Here is a 19183-nt window from a genome sequence, read left to right as displayed (position 1 = left end):
CATGGTGTTGCTAATGATTTAAACTTTGTTCTTTAAGATCTGGATGAATGCTCTAATGGAACCCACATGTGCAGCCAACACGCGGACTGCAAGAACACCATGGGGTCATATCGCTGTCTCTGTAAGGACGGCTATACAGGGGATGGCTTCACCTGTACAGGTAGGCTTACTTTGGAAACAACCATGTAACTCTTGTTGGAAAAGCACACTATCCCATATCAGACCAACAATTCTTCTTGAAGACTGGGGCATGCCGGTCAAGTAACAGTAATATTTTCTGTATTCCCGTGGAATCTAAAACCTTGGAGGCAAGTCACCAAGGAGACCTCAAAAGCCAACACACACACACACACACACACACACACACATATATATATATATGTATATATATATATACATACACATGGACATACATACATCTACACATATACATTTGTATGCACATATGTCAATCCATATAATGGCATCACTATTCTAAAGCAGGTCATGTCACCTTTTATGTGTGTTTTCCTTTGTGTATCCATACCTGTTTCTCACTGCTGCCTTGCTATCCCTATCCAACCCAAGGATAAGTTTGCTCTAGGAAGATACATAAGGCCAGCAATGTGGTGTTCTGTATGAGGAAACAATAAAGGCTCTCACCACATCATTCCCATCACTGTATTAGCAGAACAACAGTTCAGAACTGCTCTGTAAGGCTTTCTCTCACTTTATGATATACTCACAAAATCATCTGTCTTCCTACCTCTAACTAAAAGTCACAGAATAAGCATAAACTTGCAATGGGAATTTAAATATGTATGATTGCAGGACTATGTGACTTCATTGTGCACGTGCATATCAGCAAAGACAGTACTTCTTGTGTCAAGGACATTGGCCATAAAGTAGTATGACTATGTCACCCATACTTTTAAGTCACCCATGTGACTTGGAACATCGACCTAAATTAATTAAATGAATCAACAAGCACTAATTTCTCTCTGGCATTATGAAATTAATAATAAGCTGTCTAGTGAGTACAAAAGAAGCTAAGGACAACTGAGTAGCTTGCTGAAATTCACTGAAAGTTTTATTGTAGCTCAAATCATCTCTGTCCAATCCAGGAATGTTTTGTCTTATTCCCTTGGAAAAAATATTTGAATTACACTCATTTGGCATCAGTGCTTCATATGCTCAGAATTTAATGTTTGTGAACTTAGTGCTCCATTTCCTCTGTGACCTCTTTGAGCTGAGCATGAAGCCTGAGATATGGGCATACTCTGTGACATGTTCTTTCAGGTCTCAAACATGTCCCTTCTGTGGGTGAAAAGATCTGTCTGAATAATGAGTTTGACTTAATATTCACATTGCAGCACTAGAAGCGATTTAGCATTCAGAGTTCTGAATCTGTACCCAATACTGCTGCATATTCAATATTGGCCAAAAAGAAAACCAGTGGGTTTAAATTTATCAAACGGAGATTATGATGAAGTACAGTTGGAACTTGGCAGTTAGAAAAAAATTACAGCACCTGGGGCATTGGAAATCGCTTGACTGCAAAAGCATAGCCTGTGTTTCTGTCTGCAGACCTCGACGAGTGCTCCGAGAACCTGAACCTCTGTGGCAATGGCCAGTGCCTCAATGCCCCTGGCGGGTACCGCTGCGAATGCGACATGGGCTTCGTGCCCAGCGCTGACGGGAAGGCCTGTGAAGGTAAGCATGGAGAAGCTGTGAGACTTGGTTGTTCACACATCACTGGATTTTTCCTACTTTAAACCTGAAGTGTGTCTTGTCTTCACATTTAAGCGTTGGTTTAGTTGGCAGAGCTGTATGATGGTATTGTCAACTACAGAGGATCTAGAAACACCTAGAGTCAAGCCTCCAGGCATGCCTTGAGGGAGCATCTAGATTAGGTTAACTGAGCTAGAGTCATCCTAACTCTGCATAGCACCTTATTATATGCTGGGCTCCTAGATTCGATAAAATAAGAGAAATCAAGCTGAACGTTAGCATTCACCATTGTCTGCTTCCCAACTGTGGACATAATACATAAAGCTGCCTCATGTTCCTGCCACAGCCTGGCAGGGCTTTCCTGCCGGGAGCATGCATGATCTAAAAGAAACACTCTTGACTTTGCTACTGTTGGGGGAATTTTTGTCACACCAAGACAAGGAACTAGTATAAGGTTACAATACCTTCAGGCAGACCACTCCTGTTTATGCAGAGAAAATCTGGGCCAAGTGATTTGCACTGTTACACCATAGGACAAAAGAGACAACATGCGACCATGTATACTTCATCTAATGCAATTCGGTTACTCCTACTTCTGGAGGGCGGGGATCTCAAAGGACAGATCCCCTGGTGTTCTGTTTCAGGGTTGTCTATAAATACAGAAGCACGGCTGTTAATTTCTGCCAGGCTTTGGTTTCTAGAAGTCAAGGATTCCAGATAATAGCAGCAGAGAGTTGGCTCCTTGTGTGGAGTAATGTCCTAAGTATATCTTAGAACATTCTCTAAATATCTCACACATGTAGACACAGAGCGGGATTTGCCATGTCCCTGGAGGAGAATTCCCTGGAATGGTTCCACTTGCTTTGGTCTCTCAGCTTCAAGTTCTGTCTTTCTGGGAAGTACTGGTCAGACAGGAAGCGTCCTGGGAACCTGGTGACTCAGGATGGATCCAGTTAGGAAGCAGCAGATTCTTCTCCTTACTCACACTTGTCAACTCTAAGTACACTGTCTTCATTGAAAGTAATTGGGGATTACAGTGAGCTGAGATGATTTCGGGAGAGATAAACAAATGATAAGGACTGACAGAAGTTGAGGCAAGGCCCCAATTTGTGCATTAGCCAATAGCAGTTCCTTATTAAATGGATATGAACTCAGACTCCTCTTCAGCTGTGCCCTACATACTCATTTCTGTATTTTCCTCACTTACGGAGCCCTTGGGGGTCCTTTATCCTGTTCATGTTAGAAATGCAGCACTTACGCAAAACTTCTGAGGCCTTGCTCATGAGCCTAATGCCTTGTTTGCTTCTGTACCCTAAACCCAGGGGAAACAGGTACTGTGCCACCTATGGTGACAGTCATGGGGCAAATGTTGCTTCTCTTAAAATTTACAGGAAGGTTTTGTTGGTTTGTTTGTTCTTAGTGTAAACTATCACCGACAGAGTGGTCATGCCTAGTTAAAGCAGTCTCCAGTATGAAAATAAAACGTGTCTATTCATCACACAAGCAGAATATTTCGCTCTGCGGTGTGTAGGTCTCTTGTGGACCTCAGCAGGCATGCATCCCTATCTTGTTCTATTTGGCTCCTGATTACAACAGTAAGGTAAATCTATATAAAATACCACAAAGAAGATTGATGGCTACCTCGAAAATGTACAGCCTATGGCTTAGCATGTGATGGGCCCCAGGAAACAGAGCCTGTCACTAGCAAGGCTTCTGTGTACAGACAAATCCCCTGAAAGTCTAGGAAGCTGCCTATGTTGATGTCAGGCAGACTGCATTTTCTTAATGCTGATATCCATTGCCTAATTTTATTGGATGGCTTATTCAGTAGAAATTTAAAAAAATAATAAAATAAAATTGTCTCTTTTTGTAATCCTTCCCCAAGATATCGATGAGTGCTCCCTTCCAAACATCTGTGTTTTTGGAACTTGCCACAACCTCCCCGGCCTCTTCCGTTGCGAGTGTGAGATTGGCTACGAACTGGACCGAAGTGGTGGAAACTGCACAGGTAAGGTATCATGGATGTTAAGATGGGCTCCCAGGTATCCCCAGGGATGCTGTTGCTTGGGCATCACCAGGATCACACAAGCTACAGAGGAAAGCAAAGGAAGAGTAAGGCATTAAGAATCAAGGGTTCATTTCTCAGGCCTGGAACTGATGAGAGTTGAGTATACAAAGGCAGGGGACATGCCTGTGTGTTTGGGCTTGAGCTTGTAGCTCCAGAGAGAAGTTTCTGGGGTGCTCTAGCTGTATGGCTTCCTTCCAGTTCCTTCTCTGCTTAAATACATCCTCAGAACCTCCTTTCAAAGGCCATGCCCTGAAACCTCCAGTTGGCTCCTTTTACCCTTCCGATGCAGTACCCACACCTTTCCATCCATGCTCAGGTTCTGACCTGAGTATCAGAGTGCTTGATACATAGGGGCTGCCCGTGCACTTATTTTGTGTGTGGCAGTGGTTGGGGGTACAAGTAGATGTTAGGTGTCTGTGCAAATGTACATAGAGGCCAAGAGTCAAGTTTCCAGTGTCTTCCTCCGCTGCTGTTCACTTCATTTGCTGAGACTCGGTGTCTCCTTGAACCTGGAGCTCACTGATTGGCTGAGTTGGCTGGCAAGAGTTCTGAGATCTTCCTGTTTCTCCTTCCTCCTACTCCTAGGATTATATGGGTGCAGAAGATCTCAAGTTGTGCCCTCATGTTTGCAAATACTTTGCCCCACTGACCCGTCTTCTTAGTTCCATTTAATACAGGAGTCTATTTTTGTAGCGAAAAGGACTCCCAGGGAACACAAGAAAAAAAATTAGAAAAATTATAGCTCCCAGCAGGCTGCCACATAGCTCTCTTTGGTACCAAGAAAAGTCATGCTGACAGTCATGGCAAGTTTCTCTCTTAGACCACCTTCCTACTCAAGATACAGAGAAAGTAGGTCTCATCCTGGAGGATATCGGCATTTTCAGACCATGGGGAACACCCCAGGACAAGCATCCCAATTCCCTAGGCTGTCTGCTCCAAAGCCATTTATCTAGTTTGGGGTATTTCTTAAGCATTAAAAATAGAGTAGAGGGTTGTACAGGGTTAGAATTTGTCAAAAAATCCATGTCCTAAATCTCTGGAATGTTGTACATAGTTTTGGAATGGATGCCAAAAGAGAAATAACTGTTGAGTCCAGCATCTGGGCGGGGAGGGACTCTTTATGAGCTTGAAGAAACACACTAAGCCTCCCACATGTGTGTGCAGAAAAGACAGCAGAGAACATCTGCTCCCAAGTGTTCTATGGGGCATCTTACTCTAATTTGACAAAATAGCATGCCACACATATTAAATTGTTCTTATAAACCTATATCTGAAATTTTGGTTGACCGAGGTCAAAACAATGTTTTGCCATTAGTTACCTGGCCTGGAATAGCTTTCTTAGCTTCAAAGTTACATTTTATTCTGATGACAAATTCAAAGGGTAAAAGTGTTCAGGGGTGGGGGTTGGAGCAACGGCTATATGACACAGTTCCCTGCCGGGGAGGTGCCTTTCAGAGGTGGAAGGTTGCATCACTAGGCATAATGGAGGAATTGATTAGTTCTCGTTAGGAGCCCTGAACTAGCTGCTACTGCCATTGGTGACGTCATTCCACATGGGATGCTGGGTAATTCTGCCCATTTGTTTTGGCTGTAGATGTTAATGAGTGCCTGGATCCAACCACCTGCATCAGTGGAAACTGTGTCAACACTCCCGGTAGTTACACATGCGACTGTCCTCCAGATTTTGAGCTGAATCCAACTCGTGTCGGCTGTGTCGGTAAGATCCTTCAAAGTTTCCCCAGACACCTACTGTTTGTTATTTTAAAACCATCACTGAATATTCCATTTCTTATGTTTTCAAAAGTAATAGCATAAAAATGTAAATATTTCTCAAACACATTGTATGCTTTGAGCTTTCTTTTCTGAAGGAAAATGACCAATATATATTCTTGGACACTTTCAGCTTCCTAAGTACACTTAAATTAAGATTTTTTTTAAAAATTACTTTGAGAAACAAGTTTGACTCTTAACCCCTCTTATGCCTCTAACAGGAAGAATTTGCCTGACACTTTTTTATTTGTGTATGATAGATACTCGCTCTGGAAACTGCTATCTGGATATCCGACCCCGGGGAGACAATGGAGATACAGCCTGCAGCAATGAAATTGGAGTTGGTGTTTCTAAGGCTTCCTGCTGTTGTTCACTGGGTAAAGCTTGGGGAACCCCATGTGAGCTGTGTCCTTCTGTGAACACATGTAAGTAGACATCCTCCATCTTACTACTCCTACAACTACTCCTACATATATCTACTGCTCTGTTTCAGTCCAGCTCTCTCTAGATCCATAAAGGCAAAGCCACTACTGTCTTCATGTGTAGGATAGGAAAGGCAGATTAATCCTGTCAGTCCAGTATGTGGGAGCCCAAAAGGTTCTCTGACTTGCCCTGAAAGCTTATGTAGGTCAGGAAGTGTCTTCTGTCCTAGTAAGAAGTTAGAATACTTTACTATTTCCAGGGCAAGGTTTTCAAGTATATGTGAATGGGATTTTCAGAATTCAACTTGAAGGATGTAAAGAATACACCTCCTTTAAAGAAGGGCTTCTGTCTTGTACACTTTGATTTAAGCCAGGAGTGGCCAGTCTGGCCAAAGTCAGTGCCTGCTGCTTATAGGGTATATTGGGATGAACGTTGGTTCATTTCTTGGAGAATGGTCATTTATTTACTTCTCAAAATATTTGTCAAGTAAGTTGAGAGTAGAAAGCCAGCGTTCTGCCCTCTAAGAATGCACAGCCATTAGGTAGAGTGGAACACAGACATAAGAACTCTAATTCAGCACAGGCCTCAACCACAGAGGAAGAAGTATAGGCTTGGAGTCACATTTGACAGAAAATACACACTAGGTTCAAGTTGGGACTCTTTGAGTGGTGGCTGTGTGATCTTGGCCAGACTAGGGTCTTAGAATATTTCACCCAGCACAGCCTGGCTGGCACAAGCTTCTCTTTCCTCTTCAGAGAGAGAGAGGGTTTAGTTACAGATAAAGGTGGGTGCTGACCACTTTGCGAACTTTTGAGCTATGCATTGAAGAAGAACATGATGTAAGTAAGAAGACACCCGAAGGAGGAGCAAAATAAAAGTAAGGAAGAAGACAGACACCCAGTGCCATTGATATCAAGAGGGCAAACCCAGATTAGGATTTGGAAATATGGAATTCAGCTTTTTAGAATAATAATGATTAGCAAGAAGTCACCAGTTCAAACTAGAATGGGAATTTGAACATATCTGAATCCACGTGCTTTTAAAAAGCCAGGGCAAGGGCCAGGCACAGCAAGACTTTGATAATCATGAAAGAACAAGTCTCATGCTCTTCAGGATGATATTATGGGTGGGTCACTTCATTTGCATTCTGAGGCATAGCACTGGAAGAAATAATTATGTAAATCCTTATTGCTTGATGGAGAAGTTATAAGATGCTGGAAAAAATTAGACTTGGAGGGAAATCAAGATATTAGCATCACATGTGTGACACAGAGGAGTAAAAAAAATATCTAGACATTAAGAATGGCAGAAGGTTGAAAACAAGAGCATAGAATCTCCTGCACTCTTTGGAGAGAGTTTTAGAGACACACTGACAGTCATTATTAGGGCAGATGGGGACACCCAGGAAAGAATACTAAATACAACCAAAATGGAGTGAAGTTGGCAGGAAACAAAAATGGAGAGGGACTCTTTCTTAATAGGCAGTGATAGACAATAGAGAATAAAATATTTTACAAGAATACACAACCATAATAACTGGGTTTCCAAGATCAGTGCAGTGGCCTTATGTTTGGGGAATGGCCCATGCATGCTTAGATAGATAGATGTTTGATTGCTTTAAATGGGTAAACAAGAGCTGAAGATTCTGGAAAGTTAACACTTTCAGTCATATGTGCCAGCATTTCTCCTGAAGATATTATTTTAGAAGTTCTAGATTCAAAGGAACTCATGTGGAACTTCTTGTTTCAATAGCTGAGTATAAAATTCTTTGCCCTGGAGGAGAAGGTTTTCGTCCAAATCCCATCACCGTTATATTGGAAGGTAAGGGTTTCTCCTTTGTCTTAACACGAACACCTTTTGGATGCCCTCAGTTTCGTTCAAGTCCTGAAGGCATGCGTTGTTTTCATTCTTACAGACATCGATGAGTGCCAGGAGCTTCCAGGGCTGTGCCAAGGGGGGAAGTGCATCAACACCTTTGGCAGCTTCCAGTGTCGCTGTCCAACTGGTTACTACCTGAATGAAGACACTCGAGTGTGTGATGGTAAGAGATTGCATGCAAGATATGTTACCTCAAATACTGAGGACTGAGCAGCCCCTCTCCCCCAAGTTCAATTTGAGAACAATTAGCCCAAGGACTGTGGTAGGGGATAGGGAGTGAGGAGACTCCATCTACATCCAGGATTCGATGGACCAGTTAGGGAAGAGACCTCTTCCATAAGAATTATTTGAACATCATGGTGTTTAGGTCTGACTTAGCGCTCAGACTCACGGTTAACAAATATTCCTGTGATCTGCCTTGTTGCCGGTTGCTGCTGGCTGCAGTCTAGATTATATCTATGAACATAGGAACTATGTCATTATCTTTCTGAGGTATACTTGACAGCTATGATTTTACCCCATTTCCATCTCTCAGTGCTTTGGGGAACACCGAGGACTTTTTTTTAAGCGTTCATATCAGAAGGCATGAGCTGCTTTGAAAACCTTCTTGAAATTTAACCTAGAGAAGAGATGTCCACAGGCTGAGGACCTGCTGTTCATACCTGGGTTTTAGGTCCTCTGGGTAGAAGCTTTGCTCCTTACTGTCAACATACGCACTGACACTGAGCATCCTCCTGTTCCAGAACACTGTTTCCATGGTCGTGTAACACTTTCTCCTTTGGATTATAGATGTGAACGAATGTGAGACTCCTGGAATCTGTGGTCCGGGGACATGTTACAACACTGTTGGCAACTATACCTGCATTTGTCCTCCAGACTACATGCAAGTGAACGGGGGAAATAATTGCATGGGTGAGTCCGAGTGTACCTCAAGCATGTGGGCGTGGCTCTCGCCTTCGAAGTCCAGTCAAACAACTGGTGTTTGCTGTTCTGCAGAGTGATTGCCTCCTTTGAACTGTTGGAGTGAGATACAGCCCGCCTCCAACATGCTCATGTAACCTGTAGATTTGGCATTTTTATCGCTGTGTGTGTGGCACGGGGCAGTTGAGGGTTTTCTTTAAAATGTGAGATTGGAAGATGCCAAACAGTTTAATGGTACTTCTTTCGTTTTGACTTATAGGTGTGTCTTTTTACAATTATATTACAGCACTGACCTACAGCATTAAAACATCCTGAATCGGAAATAAGAGACTCCCTGCCAAATAGCAGTGGAGGATTGTTACGAGGAGAGCGGGTGGAGGGCCGTGTAAAGTTTGCTAATGCTGCACTTTGTAATGACCTCATCCTGTGGCACAGAACAGCGGGAGTGCCTTTCTCCAAGTACCTCGCTTGTATGGCACTTGTAGCGGCATGGGTAGCTGAGAAGTTGGGTGCATGACAGTTTTCTACTCTTATCATAGCTGGATTACCACATACCCTTGCCTTTTGAGTCTCTTCTTGTGCTCTGCTGGGCTGTGGAGATCCCATGGGATCACCAGGTCCCTTGCTCTCCTTTCTTCTAGACATGAGAAGAAGTCTATGCTACAGAAACTATTACGCCGACAACCAGACCTGCGATGGAGAACTCCTGTTCAACATGACCAAGAAGATGTGCTGTTGCTCCTACAACATCGGCAGAGCCTGGAACAAACCCTGTGAACAGTGCCCCATCCCAAGCACAGGTGACAGTTCGCTTCCTGCCTACCATCATGGTAGCTCAATCAGCTAGAAAAAATTGCTAGAGAAAAATCAGCCCTAATAAAAAGAGAAAAGGTGTGTTCTTTAGTTTCAGAGAGAAAACTTGACCTACCAAGGTGAGCGTTTATTAACCTTTCAGTTGCCTTTCAGTCTCCATGTTCTGTTCTAGAGTACCTGAGCATTAAAGTAATATAAGGCCTGTATTTAGATGTATTTAAGAATCAAACTTTCAGTGTATCCTGAATGTGGTTTTGGTGAGAAAGTAGAGAAGGATTGAGGATTGATGCCAGGGCCTCACACACGTGAAGCATAGATTCTTACTTCTGAAGTGCATGCCAGTCCTCTCAAGGCTGTTTAGAGGGTCTTTTATCTAGAGGTTTAAAATTATTTCATCTTGGGCTGGTGTGATGGCTCAGCCATTAAGTACACTGACTGTTCTTCCAGAGGTCCTGAGGTTCTTCCTGCTGGAAAACCAAGTGACAAGAGTAGTTAGTATATTTCCTAATTTATATCCAAAGTTGTAACCAGACCAGTAAATTCAACATGTCACAAAAGAATAAACATTGCTAGCATTACTTCAGAGTTCCCACCACATAATTAAAACACTGGGAACATCAGAGAAGTGAATATGATAAATAGATGAACTTTTTTAAAAAATTTAAATCTAGTCTTGGGCCAGGGAGAAAGAAGGCTCTGTGTTCGAAATCGTTTGCCACGCAGCTGCAAAGATCCAAGTGGGCAAGTTGGATCCACATGAAAGTCAGACACAGCCACCAGGGTGGAGGACAGGGAAACCTGGCTCTCCCTCATTGTCAGCTGGAAGGCCATTTTCCTTCAGTGTCTGTGTCCCAGGCAATGTGACATCTGCATGTTTTCTGATGGATACATTTTCATAAATGTTTTAGTCGGTGTTTTCCTCTGTGGGTGCATTCTCGCTCATTCCTGACCCCTATGCCGCCTTTGTTTAACTTTTGCAGATGAGTTTGCTACCCTCTGTGGGAGCCAGAGGCCCGGCTTTGTGATTGACATTTATACCGGTTTACCCGTGGGTGAGTTGTAGCCTGTGTCCTTGTGAGCATGGTTAGGGGGAGTCCTCTGCTTCTGCATCTGTGTTAAAAGTGGGGTGCATACACACCATGGTTTTCCTTGGTTTGCTTTTTCCTTTTCTGAGAAGGAAAGAATGCTAATGAGGCCTCAAGCTGTTTTCAAGAGATAGATGTCTTTACTGCTCGTGACTAAGGGGTCTAGGAAGCTTTTCAAGAAGTAACCATCAAGCTTAGTGAATCCGGCCCTAGGTGTCCACAAAGGGAGGCCAGGGCCAGCTGACATTGCATTTGATGTTAATTACCTGATTTTTAAGTGTAACATGACTTTCCAGTTCTTTTATAAAGATTGGTTAACCAAAGCCCCCTTGCTTATCAACTCTATCTCTCTTGGCCTCTCTTTGGGTCTCTTGCTTAGAGAATTTCATGGCTATAAAAGCCTTTTCAATATGAGGTCTCATGTGGAGCTTAAGCCGACCCTGTGGTGGGGTAGTAGCTTGTACTAGATTCAGAAGCGCCATGGGTTGAGGAGCGTTGCACGAAGGTTAGCCAGCATAGACTGTGCCCTTGTGGTTTAGAAGCAAATACCACCAAAGTCCGTGGAAGCTGATGCGGTCTCAAAGTATCCTCCTTGTGGTGTGATTTATAGCCATCCTTAGATGCCCCCTAAGCCTCGGCGACTGTGTCTGGTAGCAGACACCACGGCTTGCTTTGTCTTGCCTTATTCCTAGTAAGTAAAACTGAAATCCACATCAGCCTTTCCAGTGACCTTGTTTAAGAAAACAAGGGCCTGGTCCAGCAATCAGCAGGCTTTCTTAGTGCCAAATCCATACAGCTCCACAGGCCAGTCAACATCCAAAGAAACTTCATGGTCTGGAAAGAAAAACTGCTAAATGACATTGGCATGGAACACCTGGCCTTTGCTGCTCTGTTTTTCTCCTTCCCAAACATCTTTTAATCTGTCTAGAATCTGTGATTGGGAGTTAAGTGGCCTCTAATGGTAATGGGTCTCCATGGGCAGTCCAGGCATGTAACCCAGCAAGACCTGGCCCCCACAGTTGGCAATCAGCAAAGACTTGAAATGGCATTAGCGCCATCCACCAGCAGACCTGGGAAGACCTCCAGTCTCCCCGTCCAACTTCCTTGCTTTCCAGTGGAGGAGACAGAGGCCCAGAAAAGGGAAGGGACTCACCCAAGGCCACCTAGCTAATCAGTACCAGAGCTGGAACCAGAACCCAGTCCTGACTCACAGTTTTCTTGGCTTCTAGTTCTGGGCAACTAGAAACATGGTATTCACCAATGTACTTACTATTACCAAATTCTGTCATGACAAAATAAAGGCTTATTCTATTTGAGCTTATAGCCTTCCTCTGAAAGGTTTTAGAACTGTTGGCATCTAGAGCCCATTCCTGTGTGTCTAAAACCATATAGCATGTTTATTAATCTCACCCTAAAATACGAACATCTCCAAGTGGAAATAAAATCAAGACAGGAAAAGAAAAAGAAAACATTTAGTAATATCCCTTTGTCGTGTTGTCCTAGCAGTGACTGGGGATTTGACTCGGTCTGTTTTTGCTAAGCTGGGTAATAACACATCATTTCTATTTAGAACCAACAAATGTGTGTGACCCTATTTCATGCTTTAATGTATACTAAAAGAGTGATTCTAAATTGATTTTCGTTTGCAGATCAAATGTAATTGTGATTTACCTCACATGGCTATTTAACATTAGTGCCAAAAGTCAAAATTACCTGTATTCAAAATAGTGATGTTATGAAAGTATACCCTTAGAGATTTTTTTAATTGTTTTTTTAGGTTAACATGTAAAGCCACGGGCTTTATCATAACATTTCCCATACACAAGTACAATGGTGCCTCTTGCCCTTTCCTCTCCCCTACACCCCACCCCTGCTGCCCCTTGGCTAGTTCCCTCCCTCCCTCCAGTCAGCCTCACTCCTGCTTTCTTACTTCCCTCCTCCCTTGAGATCCTTCTTTCCTGTGATCCCCTTTGTAGTTTCACAGCCTGTATCTCCCTTGCAGAAACTAAGCTGTGTTTTCCATTAAGGTGATCAGTTTGCTTTCAAACAAAATCAAACTCTTGGAAATGGGCCTTGGACAGACAGGTTGTTGTTTCAGGGTGTGCTCTTCTGCAGTTTCTGCTGATCTTATAAACCCTACCTTAGCCCAGAGCTGTCTCCTTACATCATAGGCAAGAAAATATCCTGCAGAGCCTCCTGATTGTAAGGAAACAAGTGCTTCTGTAGAAAGGCAGAAGCCTCGGGACTAGACACTCGTGAGGGTAGCCCATACTGTACATGCCTGCCCAATGGACATGGTCTGGCAAGCAAGTAGAGAGGCCATCCAGGAGAAGCAGGCAAGCCCAACCCTCTGGCCCTAGGAAACAGTCTATTACAACAGCCTTCCTCTGAGCAGACCATGTTTTCAGTCAGCTCGTATTCATCTGGTGTATATGTTGTTCTGTAGTGGTCCCTACCTTACTAATTGGATGTTTCGCAATAAAACTCAACCCAAAAGATATGGACTCCACATAGACACATGAGTGCCCATCTTTCTAACCCTGTCTCGGTCTGCATGGGATCATGGACCACACTGCCGCTCACAAGGGGCTTCTCTGTCTTTAGATATTGATGAATGCCGGGAGATCCCTGGGGTCTGTGAAAATGGAGTGTGCATCAACATGGTTGGCAGCTTCAGGTGTGAGTGTCCCGTGGGATTCTTCTATAACGACAAGTTACTGGTTTGTGAAGGTAAGTGTGACTGTACCCCATCTACAAATGAAGCAACTCGCAAGCTGCTTAACACCCTTGACAAATTCTGCCACAATTCTACGACACTGGAACCTCAGCTCAAGAGTCAGAACAGAAAAATACACTGTGGGAAAGCCTACTGGAGTTGACAAAAATATCATTTTAAACATTAACTGATTAAGAGAAGTACGTGGTAGAGACCCACGTGAGTTTTCTCTGTTTTCCTTTTCATGGATTCCCAGTGGGAAAGCCACACTGTTCATTCTAGAACCTCTTCCCCAACACAAGATATATATCAGATTCCCAGCTGATAGGGAAGACCTTTGAGGCTCTGGGTATATCAGATAGAGGGCTTTTGCTTCATCCTCTCCTAAACGAACACAAGAGGACAGTCATCTTTAACTAAATGTCAAAGTCGGTGTTCTCTTCCAGAGATTCTGCTTCTCCCCAATGGAAACAATGGTAAAACCAATATTCCAAATGCACGAGAGAATTCTAAATGGCAAGAACCAATTGATTTGATATGGGAAACATTGGCTTGCATACACATGGACTTCCAGTGGCCTCCCATTGCTGTGTGTGCAGCCTGTGAGGCCCAGTGTTTGCTGTGACACTCCACACTTTTCCTCTATGGGGAAGATAGCATCCTTTTACATTTTAGTGGAAGAGGCATTGCTGCACACTAAATACGGCATGTTCTCTAGAACAACTGGAGTCAGTTTCTGCTTACTGCTTGAGTGGTGGGCCTCTAGCCAAATTTTACACATTATAGAAAGGGCTGTCACCCCCTTGGAGCATGGGTTATGGCACACATGTCAATATTTTGACATTAACAAACCTTCTTTTTCTAAATTAGGGACTGTTTATGATCCACATGTAGAGTTATGTTCCATTAGTAACCACGTACTTGTTGGGCTCTCTTGCCAGCTTTCAACCACTGTGGCCAACTGGGCACGCACCACTTGCCTTGCTTGTTGTGTGGGTTGTGGGCAGGGGTGATAGCCAGTCCAAGACTCTTTAAAGAGATAGCCAGTTCAGACCACAGCCCAGCTGTGGGTTTCCAGGAACCATCAAGAATCGGTTCCTGCAGAAAAGGCACTGCTTCAGGAATAACAGGGAACAGCAGAGCTTAGTGTGCTAGAGGTGGCTGTCTTCCTTGTGACTATACTCTTTCCCTTCTGGTACATGTCACAGAATGCCTGCTACTTTTTTTTTTGTATTTTCTCTTCTATTTGTCAGCCCCTTGGATACCTACCCCAAAACCCCTTTGCTACTTATAGTTGCCAAAAATGCTGCCCTTGGCCAGGACACATAGGCAAGGCCACCCATGAGTACAAAGTCATCCCGGACCTTGCAGCATACATGGGACTGAAAGCCTGCTGGGCCAGGGCAAGGTGCCCTGCTGTCGGGGAAGACCCAGCAGGCTCCGCCCACTCTCTCTGCTCATAAAGGTGTTGAGAAACAGTCATACTCAGAGAACATTAAGAAGACTAAGTGCTCCGATTTTTGGTTTCCATTTCACAAGTTACTCCTCTTCAAGGTGAGTGTTTAAATACACTCAGCTGCTTCCCAACACATTCTTAGCTGTCAAAATAAACCAGAAAATGAAGGTTGACTTCATGCGTGGCTCAGCTATTCTGAAATTGGAGTGGATTCCAGGAATGTTTTGGGGGACTTCCATATTTATGCTTTCCACAAGCAAGTGCATGAGCAGATGTTAGTTTCTCATGTCACAGAAGTGCCTGCCTGTCACACCACTTGGCTTCTAATGTGGCATGGTTGGCTCTGTTTCTTTACAGTTTACAAGCAGGGCAGAACTAGTGGGTGAGTTGAGGCTGTGTCTTTCACCACACTGGCATGCTGCTCATGAGCCTACTGCACAGAAAGGTGTAGTCCACCCCGTCTCAGACAGACACTCCCGGTCCTGGAAGCTCCACCAGCTACGTTCAGGTTTTCCCACCACACAAGCACAGGCCTGATGTATTTCTGTTGTGGCTTTTCCTGGGGAACTCTGAACAAACATCTCTTCACTCCGGATAGGGCACTGACAGCAGACCAAGGATGCAGTTCTTCTGTAGTCTTGTTTAGTGGACCAGGAAGTCTACTGAGTTATGTATAGGAGTATAGGTGAGTGGTTCCATACAGGAGCATGGGTGGCCATAGGCAGCTATGTCACCGAAAGCCTACCGTACCCCAACATGGCAGACAGTTCATGAAAGCTGCTTCCTGAACAACTTGCAGGCAGCTTGGCTGGCCATTAGCCAGAATCTCCTCTTCCCAGGCACTGTTTGTGTCTTTCTACCTTGAGACTTTCTGAGTCTTCCAAGCTCTTCCCTTCCTGAGCCTTATGTGCCTCATCTCCTAGGGAATAGGATCCACCACTGGTATTGTACTTCCCAGTGATGGAACAAATTTATAGTGACAAATATATCTACTATGACTTTATAATGATGTATATCTACTATGAGTGTATCACAGTTTCTCTGCCTTAAAGCTTCTCTGGGTTTATCTACCTGCCCTTCCCCACCATCTCCAGACCCAATCTGAGCCCTGGAGATCATGAATCTCTTTACTGGTCCCATAGTTTTGCCTGTTCCAGAAATTCAGATATTGAAATCAGAACATTATAGAGTCTTTTCAGATGGCTTCTTTCGCATATTAATCCACATGTGGGTTTCTCCCATGTCTTCCTGTAGCTAGCCAGCTCACTAGAATATTGACCTATATTCTACCATCTTAATATACCACAGTGCATTTATGATGCATTCTCCTACTGAGGATTATTTTGGCTTCTTTCGAGGTCTTGCCACTGTGAATAAGTCTGGTATAAATACCCATTGCTGTCTTTTCAAATGATTGAGTCATTGTAAGAACATATGTATCGCCAACTCAATGCCAGACTCTATTTGTCCTTGAAATAAACTCTCTTCTGCTTGCAGATATCGACGAGTGTCAGAATGGCCCTGTGTGCCAGCGCAATGCGGAATGCATCAACACTGCAGGCAGCTACCGCTGTGACTGTAAGCCCGGCTATCGCCTTACCTCCACGGGTCAATGCAACGGTATGTAGCACCCACTCAGAGGCCATTGCTGTCACGATCCTGACTCTGCACTTTTTTACAAATTCTAAGGCTAAGGAATAGAAGTGAGGATGTAGGTTGAAAAACTGGATGTATTTAAAGAGGAAAAAATAGGAAAATTGTTAAAATAGCTAAATGCTTAGCTTTTTGCCTTCCTTATAAATGAAATATCCACAAAGCAAAAAAGAAGTCATTTACACAAATGAGTCTCTCTATCCCTACCCTACCCATTACCCACATATACAAGCCCACAGTTCTCTAATCGGTGTTCATGATGAGGAGGAGGAAGAAGAGGAGGAGGAGGAAGGGGAGGAAGAGGATCATTATTATTAGCTTCTGCATAATGTAGACAGGGAAGGTTTTCATCATATCTTCTATTGTGCTAGATGCCTTTACTTGAGTTGGAGCAGATCTTCCTGCATAAATGGATTTAAAAGATACACACACGCACACACACACACACACACACACACCACCCTTGTCTTCCCAAACATCTTACTGATGAGAATGACCCCCTGAAGACAGTAAATAAGCAAATCTTGACCGTCTCCTTACCTCTGTACTACCTACAGCAAGCAGAGGTTAGGAATGTCTGCTGTCCACTTTGTCAGGATGTGGTATAAAGAAGAGAGTACGTTGTCCACTCACATTGGCCATACATTTGGTCACTATCTAAGGGTTTCTCTAGCTAGTGGCATGAAAATAAAGTCCCTTGTGTTAGCGCTCAGAGGCAAAGTAATACTTTAGATGGGCCCTCACCTACACTTCAGTACAGTTACATTGTACATTTAAGAGTGTTGTTACCCTGCTCAGGGTTCACTTCCAAGTGAGTTTCCTGGGTTTTTGTTCACTTGTGAATGAAACAACACAAGAGGAACCGTGCTCAGGTTTGCCTCGGCTCTCTTGGCCAACTGTGATTAAGTGGTAGGAAATGTGCTGCCCTCTACAGGATATTTTCCATTGTTTAATGAAACCTTGGTAGGAAGAGGGTATAAGAACAAAACAGAAAAAAAAACAATCACTTTGCCAACCAAGATTTGTTTTGTTGAGTTTAAGGGAGCATGTGTGAGTATTTGGCATTCCATCAACAGAGCTGAGATTATCCCAAAGGTAAAGAACAGGTATAGAACAGGAAAAATGAGTCCCTGGCAGATACGAAGCACAATCTCCCCCGGTGACATTGGGCTTGAACGCCACTTCCCTGCATTTTACTTTCAAGTTTTATTTCTTTGGAGCTGGGTGAAAGGTGGCCAGTTAAAATAAAGACTGGATGGTCGCCCTGGGTGTGCCATTGTAGACCATTTGCTCTGGCCACTAAGTTGGGCCATTTATAGATCAGCAAAAGGCCATCAGCTACAACCTGCTACAGCTCAAGTCCTTCCGTGTTTTCTTATAGAATGTTAACCTAAGCTGCCTCTGGTACTGTCAGGGAAAGCCTGGTATTTTATCCTAGAAATCACTTTGTTCCCATCTCACTTTAGTTGCTGATTTTTGAGACAGGATCTTCCTCTTTAGCTCAGGCTGGCTCAAGTTCACACTCCCCCTGTCTTAGCTCCAGAGTGCTGAGATTACAGTTGGTGGCTATCATGCCAGGCTGCCATCCTACCTGAAAACTATTTTAAACCATTTTAAGCACTTATCTTATCCTGGTAGTTTTCAAACAGATTGCAAAGCATTCCTCTCTGCCTGTATTTAAAACAAAAATATCGTCCTATGAGATTTGAATTTAAATTCATACAAAACTCCAAACCACAGTGGTCCTAGCTCCACATTGCTGTTGATGGTGGTGCTCAAGTTGCCAGTCTGACCTCAGTAGCAAATACTATCCCTGTAGAAATGCCTTTCCCAGCTACATCCCCAGCCACTGTCTGATGATCTCCCCTCTCTCTGTATCTCTCTATTCCAAACCTCCCAGGAAACCTCAGACATGCTCTCCTGGGAACTAAAAACCTGTCTCTTAGACAGATGGTGACTGACCTTTCTCAAGGGAAGCTCCCTTTTATGATCATAAAAAAAAAAAATCCCTTTTCTTTGCCCACCCATTCTTCATTTTAAATATTTTCTCAAACGAGAATAGTGGTATTTGTTAACTGTTTTCTATGTAGACTAGACACAGTTTAGGGGCAGTGTAACCCCAACCCCTCCTACACTTGAAACTTATAAACAGTGTCTCAATTGATGGCTTCTGACTGGAGATAGCCATGATCTCTGCCACAGTTAGGCCATGTTGCTCTGAGGTAACAGTTCTGTAGACCCAGAAAATAAGCAGCCTGACTTTCCAACTAAACCAGGTGGAATGAAAACTGAAGGAATGAGGCAAAAGAGTAAGGCCAACTCTGAGCATCTATGCAATTACAGTAGTGTCCCACTGTGAGCATCTATGCAATTACAGTAGTGTCCCATTTCAGTATACGCATGATAGGTTTGACTTTACTATCAATTTTCCAAAGAAGCCCCGAAGTCTTTGCCCATGATCTTTGTTACCAAAACCTAGAGATATCAATTCCATGTGAAGCTGTTTAGGCGCTGTAGAAAGAACTTCTCCATATTCTGAGTTTTACTTTCTTCTTTCTTTTTTTTTTTCCACTGTTTTTTTTATTACATATTTTCCTCAATTACATTTCCAATGCTATCCCAAAAGTCCCCCATATCGCCCCCCACTTCCCTACCCTCCCATTCCCATTCTTTTGGCCCTGGCATTCCCC

At 43.5% G+C, this 19183-nt stretch overlaps 1 protein-coding gene across 2 annotated transcripts in view; it reads left to right on the top strand.

The window, feature by feature from the left end:
* Window positions 1–19183, top strand: part of Fbn1 (fibrillin 1) — a 206071-nt gene that overhangs the window by 155453 nt on the left and 31435 nt on the right. For both annotated transcript variants that reach the window (XM_021156745.1, XM_029472540.1), the window contains exons 34-45: window positions 38–160; window positions 1567–1692; window positions 3596–3718; window positions 5373–5495; window positions 5809–5973; window positions 7724–7792; window positions 7887–8012; window positions 8639–8761; window positions 9412–9570; window positions 10564–10635; window positions 13273–13398; window positions 16338–16460. In XM_021156745.1, coding sequence (XP_021012404.1) covers window positions 38–160; window positions 1567–1692; window positions 3596–3718; window positions 5373–5495; window positions 5809–5973; window positions 7724–7792; window positions 7887–8012; window positions 8639–8761; window positions 9412–9570; window positions 10564–10635; window positions 13273–13398; window positions 16338–16460 — 1458 coding nt within the window. The remainder of the gene's footprint in view (window positions 1–37; window positions 161–1566; window positions 1693–3595; window positions 3719–5372; window positions 5496–5808; window positions 5974–7723; window positions 7793–7886; window positions 8013–8638; window positions 8762–9411; window positions 9571–10563; window positions 10636–13272; window positions 13399–16337; window positions 16461–19183) is intronic.

The sequence above is a fragment of the Mus caroli genome, chromosome 2, assembly GCF_900094665.2.
Source record: "Mus caroli chromosome 2, CAROLI_EIJ_v1.1, whole genome shotgun sequence".
Classification (NCBI taxonomy): domain Eukaryota; kingdom Metazoa; phylum Chordata; class Mammalia; order Rodentia; family Muridae; genus Mus; species Mus caroli.
The sequence above is the reverse complement of the archived record's forward strand: the minus strand, read 5'-3'. Positions and strand labels throughout refer to the sequence as shown.